Genomic DNA, 7,168 nt, shown 5'->3' with positions numbered 1-7,168 from the left:
AGGGGGGACCCCGGGGAGGGGGAGATATGTACCAATATTTACAGGGGCGGTCCCTGGGGGCAGTGTGTCAGTATTTACAGGGGGTTCTCCGGAGGGCCGAAAACACTCACCACTTTCCAGTCACCATTTCCAACAATATTGTTGAAGTCACTGAGATCTTTGAGTAAGGTGTTGAGCACTTCAGCAACTCTTTTCTTCTGGTGGTTTCCCAGCTCCTGAGCATGGTGTAGTTCAGCTTCAAGTGTGATCAGCGTTGTCTGTGTCCCAGCACAGCAGGACATGGGGATGGGGAGGGGAATTGGGCAAGAGAGACAAGGCAAATAAACACAGACATCTCGGAAGCTGACTCTCCATTGTCAGTCCATCATCATCCCCAGTCAAGTGTCCGGGGAACTGTGCACGGTGCTCCGAGTGTGGGTCTGAACGAGGAGAGGGGATACGGAGACCGGGGAACTGTGCACGGTGTTCCGAGTGTGGGTCTGACCGAGGAGGGGGATACGGAGACCAGGGAACTGTGCATGGTGCTCCGAGTGTGGGTCTAACCAAGGGGGGTGATACGGAGACCGGGGAACTGTGCACGGTGCTCCGAGTGTGGGTCTAACCGAGGTGGGGGATACAGAGACCGGGGAACTGTGCACAGTGCTCCGAGTGTGGGTCTCAGCGCTGACCCTCCGACAGCGCCCGCTCCCTTGGCCCTGACCCTCCCACAGCGCCTGCTCCCTTGGCCCTGACCCTCCGACAGCGCCCCGCTCCCTCGGCCCTGACCCTCCGACAGCGCCCTGCTCCCTCGGCCCTGACCCTCCCACAGCGCCCGCTCCCTCGGCCCTGACCCTCCCACAGAGCCCGCTCACCATTTTCTTGGCCAGCTCGTCAGTCAGCAGCCGATTCTGTTTGCTCATCTCCTCGACTTCCTGTGATTTCTGATCGTAGTTTACTGCCAGCTCCTCCAGGGCCTGTAACACCTCCTTCACCTCGTCCTTGGCGCTCTCATTCTCCATTTGCAGGCGGCTCAGCTCCTCCCGGAACCTCTCGTTGTCGCTCCGTGTGGAGGCCAGCAACTTTGGTGGTGGAGAGAGGGGGTTGGGGAGAGAATGGAGACGCTGAACCGCAGAGAGCCAGCAGGAGGAGGCCTTTCAGCCCAGCCAGCTTGTGCTGTCTCAGTGTCACTGCTCACCTGTCAGCCCCCACTGTCACCCCATCCCCCAGCTCATAACCCTGTACATTTACATCCCCCTCCTCTCTCGCTGATTCCCCACCCACCCTTTCGAGGGTCTCTACCAAACCCCGCACCCCCCCATCCAAATCACTTCAGGCATGTGTTCCAATGGGAGAGGAAACACCTAGACACATCCCATCCAGAGGTGGGTTGTCCAGACGTGTCCCAATGGGTGGGAGAGGGTCTAGAAATGACCCAGTTGGAGGGGAAATGTTCTAGACGTGGCCAATGAGGAGGAGGATGGGGAAGACATAGCCAGTTGGGAGGGGCAAGGTCTAGACATGCCCCAAAGGGGCGGGGGGTTCTAGAGTTGTCCCAGTGGGACGGGGAATGTGTCCAGATGTGCACCAGTGGGAGGGGACTGTGTCTAGAGGTGTGCCAGTGTGAGGGGAATGTGTCTGGAGGTGTACCAGTGTGAGGGGAATGTGTCTAGAGGTGTCCCAATGGGAGGGAAAAAAGTGTCTAGACATGTACCAATGGGAGGGGAATGTGTCTAGAGTTGTCCCAATGGGACGGGGAACGTGTCTAGATGTGCACCAATGGGAGGGGACTGTGTCTAGAGGTGTGCCAGTGTGAGGGGAATGTGTCTGGAGGTGTACCAGTGGGAGGGGAACGTGTCTAGAGGTGTCCCAATGGGAGGGGAACGTGTCTAGAGGTGGACCAGTGTGAGGGGAATGTGTCTAGAGGTGGACCAGTGTGAGGGGAATGTGTCTAGAGGTGGACCAGTGGGAGCGGAACGTGTCTAGAGGTGTACCAGCGGGAAGGGAATGTGTCTAGAGGTGTCCCAGTGGGAGGGGAACGTGTCTAGAGGTGTACCAGCGGGAGGGGAACGTGTCTAGAGGTGTACCAGTGGGAGGGGAACGTGTCTAGAGGTGTACCAGTGGGAGGGGAACGTGTCCAGAGGTGTACCAGTGGGAGGGGAATGTGTCCAGAGGTGTACCAGTGGGAGGGGAAGGTGTCTAGAAGTGTACCAGTGGGAGGGGTAGGTGTCTAGAAGTGTACCAGTGGGAGGGGAATGTGTTAAGAGTTGTACCAGTAGGAGGGGTAGGCGTACACATGAATTTAAAGGGAGGGGGGAGCCTCTGCCGTGGGTGACTGACTGACGGTTCCCAGATTATTCTGTACGTGCCCATCGGCGTCTCCGAACCCGGGTCCAATGGCTGTCCCTTTCCTACCTCATCCTGATCCAACATCTGGCATTTCAGTTTCTCCACGATCTGGCTGTGCAGGTTAATGTCATCGTCCTGGGGGGGGAACAGAGAGAGAGAGACAATATATACACCATGAAGGAGTGGAGGATCTCCTCACACGGAGAAACTCACCCATTTTCCGCCCTCTGTCCCTCGCGGGACCTTGCATTCAATCTGCCCTGCACAAGTTTGAGAGAACACAGGCAGCCATTCAGCCCTTTCGCTCTCCTCGAGCCTGTCACACAGGAACAGGAGGAGGCCATTCAGCCCCCTCTCCTCGAGCCTGTCACACAGGAACAGGAGGCCATTCAGCCCCCTGCTTGAGCCTGTCACATGGGAACAGAAGGAGGCCATTCAGCCCCCCTTCCCTCCTCGAGCCAGATTTCCGTACGAGCTGTAATGTACAGTGGATGGGAGACAGGGGTCTGTTGAGTGGTGGGTTGGAGACTGGGGCAAGGGTTTAGCAACGAAGGGGCTGAGATGGCAGGGTGAGTGTTGGGGGAGTGGGTCCGCTGTTCTCTCAGGCCCCCCGTGTGACAATGTGTGAGAAGGGTGATGGGGATAGTTGGATTTCGAAGGTGTGTTGGTTGGCCTGGATTGGGTTGCGGGGGTGGGGTGTGTAAATACAGACTTACCTTGTCATCCAGGTGCTTGTAAAGTTTGCGAATCTCCTCCTCATACTTCTGCCTCTCCTCGTCAGAGATGTGGATGACGATGGATGAGTTGTCTGGGACCACAGGGGGGATCTCGTGGGTTGCTTCCCCGTCCTCCTCCTCCCCTTCCTCTTCCTCGGGTAGCTGCTCACTCTCTGGAACATTCTCTCCTGCACGAGGGTGAAAGGGGCAGCTCGGTCACAGGGTCACACAGCGCGGAAACAGGCCCGTCGGCCCAACCAGTCCGTGCCGACCATAATCCCAAACTAAACCAGTCCCACACCCGCCTGCTCCCGGCCCATCTCCCTCCAAACCTTTCCTGCCCATGTACTTATCCAGATGTCCTTTTAAACGTTGTAACTGTACCCACACCCACCGCTTCCTCAGGAAGTTCATTCCACACACGAACCACCCTCTGTGTGAAAAAGTTGCCTCTCATGTCTTTTTTAAATCTCTCTCCTCCCACCTTAAAAATAGGTCCCCTGGTCTTGAACTCCCCCACCCTAGGGAAAAGACCTCTGCCATGCACCTTATGCATGCCCCTCATGATTTTATAAATTTCTATTAGGTCACCCCCTCAGCCTCTTATGCTCCAGTGAAAAAGGTCCCAGCCTCTCCTTATAACTCAAACCCTCCAGTCCCAGCAACATCCTGGTAAATCTCTCCCGAACCCTCTCCAGTTTAATAATATCCTTCCTATAATGGCGCGACCAGAACTGGACACAGTTGCTCCAGAAGGGGCCTTACCAATGTCCTGTATAACCGCAACGTGACGTCTCAGCTCCTAACACTCAAAGGTATGAGCAATGAAGGCAAGTGTGCTAAACACCTCCTTACCCATCCTGTCTACCTTTGACACAAACTTCAAAGAATTATGTACCTGAAGCCCCTAGGTCTCTTTGTTCTACAACACTACCCAAGGCCCTACCTTTAATTGCCATTTTTTTGTTTTACCAAAATGTGATTCCTCACATTCATCCAAATTAAACTCCATCTGCCACTTCTCAGCCCATTGACCCAATTGATCAAGGTCTCTTTGTCATCTTAAGATAACCTTCACTGTCCATTCTACCACCAATTTTGGTGTCATCTGCAAACTTACTAACCATGCTTTCTCTATTCTCATCTCAGTCATTTATATAAATGACAAACAGCAGTGGACCCAGCACCGATCCCTGGTCACAGGCCTCCAGTCTGACAAACAACCCTCCACCAGTACTCTCTGTCTCCTACCGTCAAGCCAATTTTGTATCCAACTGACAAGCTCTCCCTGAATCCCATGCAATCTAACTTTATTAATTAGTCTAATGTGCGGAACCCTGCCAAAGGCTTTATCGAAAAGTCCAAGTAAGCAACGTCTACTGCTGTGCCTTCATCAATCTTCTTGATAACTTCCTCAAAAATCTCAAGTTTGTGAGACATGATTTCCCACGCACAAAGCCATGCTGACTCGCCCTAATCAGTCCTCGCCCCTCCAAATGCAGGTAAGTCCTACCTTTCAGAATCCCCTCCAACAACATACCCACCACTGATGTCAAACTCACTGCTCTATAGTTCCCAGACTTCTCCTTAAGCGAAAGCACACCCATTAGCCACCTGATCAGCGGTGGGCGAGGATGGAGTGTGGGGGCAGGGCACTGCTGCCGGGTGAAGTTGGTCTGGAGCTGCAGCAAGTGATTGTAGAAGCCGAGAGGTAACATCAGCCTCTATTCCAAAGGGGTCCGGGGTATCAACGGGGCTGAGGTGGAGAGGGGTCGAGAGCGTCAAGTTTCTAGGAGTGATGCTCATCGATGACCTGTCCTGGACCTCCCACATAGATGTGGCAGTCAAGAAGGTACAACAACGCCTCTTCTTCCTCAGGCGGCTCAGGAAATTCGGCGTGTCCGTAAGATCCCTCACCAACTTCTACAGATGCACCACAGAAAGCACACTGTCCGGGGGCATAACGGCCTGGTGCGGCAACTGCTCTGCCCAGGACCGTAAGAAACTACAGAAGGTGGTGTGCACAGGCCAGACCATCACGGAAGCCGACCTCCCATCCACGGACTCCCATCTACACTTCTCGCTGCCTCAGAAAGGCGGCCAACATCATCAAAGACTCATCTCGCCCTGGTTTATAATCTCTTCCAACCTCTTCTGTCAGGCAGAAGATACAAAAGCTTGAACACACACACCAGCAGGTTCAAGAACAGCTTCTTCCCTGTCGTTATAAGACTGCTGGAATGGACCTTTCTAGCTTCAACTAATGTTGATCTTGCTTTGTGCTCCTCCCGTGCAGTGTAACCTGTATGCCTCGCTCTGTCTATGCACCCTCTGATCTCTGTGTCTTTGTTTGCTATGACCTGCCTGTACTGCTCGCAGAACAAAACTTTTCACTGCGCTTAGGTACATATGACAACAATATATCAAACTAAACAAAAGTCAGGATGTCCCACTGCAGCTGTACGGGGCACTGGTGAGACCATGCCAGGGATATTAGACCTGATGGGCTGAATGGCCTAATCCCACTCCTGTCTCTTACCGTCTGTGGCGTGCTGGGTGCAATTTCTATCATCTTACCACCGGGAGCGTTAAACCATCATCGGACAGAGTTTGGAGGGGCTGACTCATGGGACAAACAGGTTCTGCCTTGCGCGAGGACCCCCCCCCGCCACCCCGGCCCCGTCTTTATTATTCGTGCTTTTGTGTTCAAAACCATTGTTCCTGAGGGACTGTTTTTAAAACCAGGAGTCCTGCTGCATGTTTGGAGAAAGCAAGTAAACTGTATGCCCACAGCGAGCACAGGTCACATGGCCGTTTGAACAAGCAACAATCAAAGGATGTTTGCAGACGAACTGGAATCAAGGAGTTGTGCGCAGATGCAAGATGGTAGTTTGGTCTACGGACTGGCGACCAGCCATCTTCATGACAATGGTGTTTTACCCGGCGACAACCCTGTGATTGGTTCTCGAGTAACGGAATAGCCAGCGGGGCTGTGAACACGACAGAGAGAAATCATCAGGTCTTTGTGTCACCGAGAGCTCTCTCTCTCTCTCTGTCTCTGCTCCCAGCAGTGAGCCACCTGAGGAAAACTGGTTCCATCTTTTTGCTCAGCAGCTGCTGCGGTAAATCAGCAACAAACTCACGAGTGAAACAAAAACAGAAATTGCCAGAGGAACGCAGCAGATTTCTCTTGCCCCAGAAATTTGCCGGAGAGAGCTCCGTGACTCTTCTTCGGACCAGGGCCTGAAACGGGAATCCTGTTTTCCTTTATCCCCACTCCACGGGTGCTGGCTGACCTGCTGAGTTTCTCTTTTTTCTTCCTGTGTGCGTGCCTGTGTGTGTCTGTCTTTTATTCATTCACGGGATGAGGACATGGCTGGCCAGGCAGCATTTAAGGGCAGTTAAGCGTCAACCACATTGCTGTGTGGGTCTGGAGTCACATGTAGGCCCAGACCAGGTAAGGATGGCAGTTTCCTTCCCTAAAGGACACGAGTGAACCAGATGGGGTTTTCCCAACAATCGACACTGGATTCACTGTTAACATTAGATTCCTAATTCCAGATATTTTATTGAATTTAAATTCCACCATCCACTGTGGCGGGATTCAAACCCGGGTGCCCAGAACGTTATCTGCGTCTCTGGATTAACAGTCCAGTGATAATACCACTAGGCCATTGCCTCCCCCTTCTGTATCTCTGTCTCTGTGTGCTATAAAATCACGGGGGGCATGGGTAAGGTAAGTAGCCAAGGTCTTTTCCCCCCACGGGTAGGGGAGTCCAAAACGAGAGGGGCATAGGTTTAAGGCGAGAAGGGGAAAGACTTAAAAGGGACCTGAGGGGCAACTTTATCACGCAGAGGGTATGGAACGAGCTGCCAGAGGAAGTGGTGGGGGCTGGTACAATTACAACATATAAAAGGCATCTGGAAGGGGACATGGACATGAAGGGTTCAGAGGGATATGGGCCAAACGCTGGCAAATGAGTCTAGATTAATTTAGGATATCCGGTGGCACAGACAAGTTGGGCAAAAGGGTCTGTTTCCGTGTTCTACAACTCTTTGAGCACGTGCATGTGTGAAGGGGCATTTTAGCATGGCCTAGCCATGTGTGAAGGGGCATTTTAGCATGG

General features: G+C 53.1%; 1 protein-coding gene across 1 annotated transcript in view; it reads right to left on the bottom strand.

Moving 5' to 3' along the window:
- The window catches only part of LOC125481970 (kinesin heavy chain-like), a gene marked incomplete at both ends in the record, with an annotated part of 9,827 nt that overhangs the window by 851 nt on the left and 1,808 nt on the right, over positions 1-7,168 (bottom strand). The window contains 4 exons of the mRNA XM_048593934.1: positions 111-257; positions 852-1,058; positions 2,392-2,460; positions 3,042-3,229. Of these exons, the coding sequence (XP_048449891.1) occupies positions 111-257; positions 852-1,058; positions 2,392-2,460; positions 3,042-3,229 (611 nt within the window). The remainder of the gene's footprint in view (positions 1-110; positions 258-851; positions 1,059-2,391; positions 2,461-3,041; positions 3,230-7,168) is intronic.

This window comes from Rhincodon typus, unplaced genomic scaffold, assembly GCF_021869965.1.
Source record: "Rhincodon typus isolate 14 unplaced genomic scaffold, sRhiTyp1.1 hic_rhity00004653, whole genome shotgun sequence".
NCBI classification, from domain to species: domain Eukaryota; kingdom Metazoa; phylum Chordata; class Chondrichthyes; order Orectolobiformes; family Rhincodontidae; genus Rhincodon; species Rhincodon typus.
This window is presented reverse-complemented; position numbering and strand designations above follow the sequence as displayed.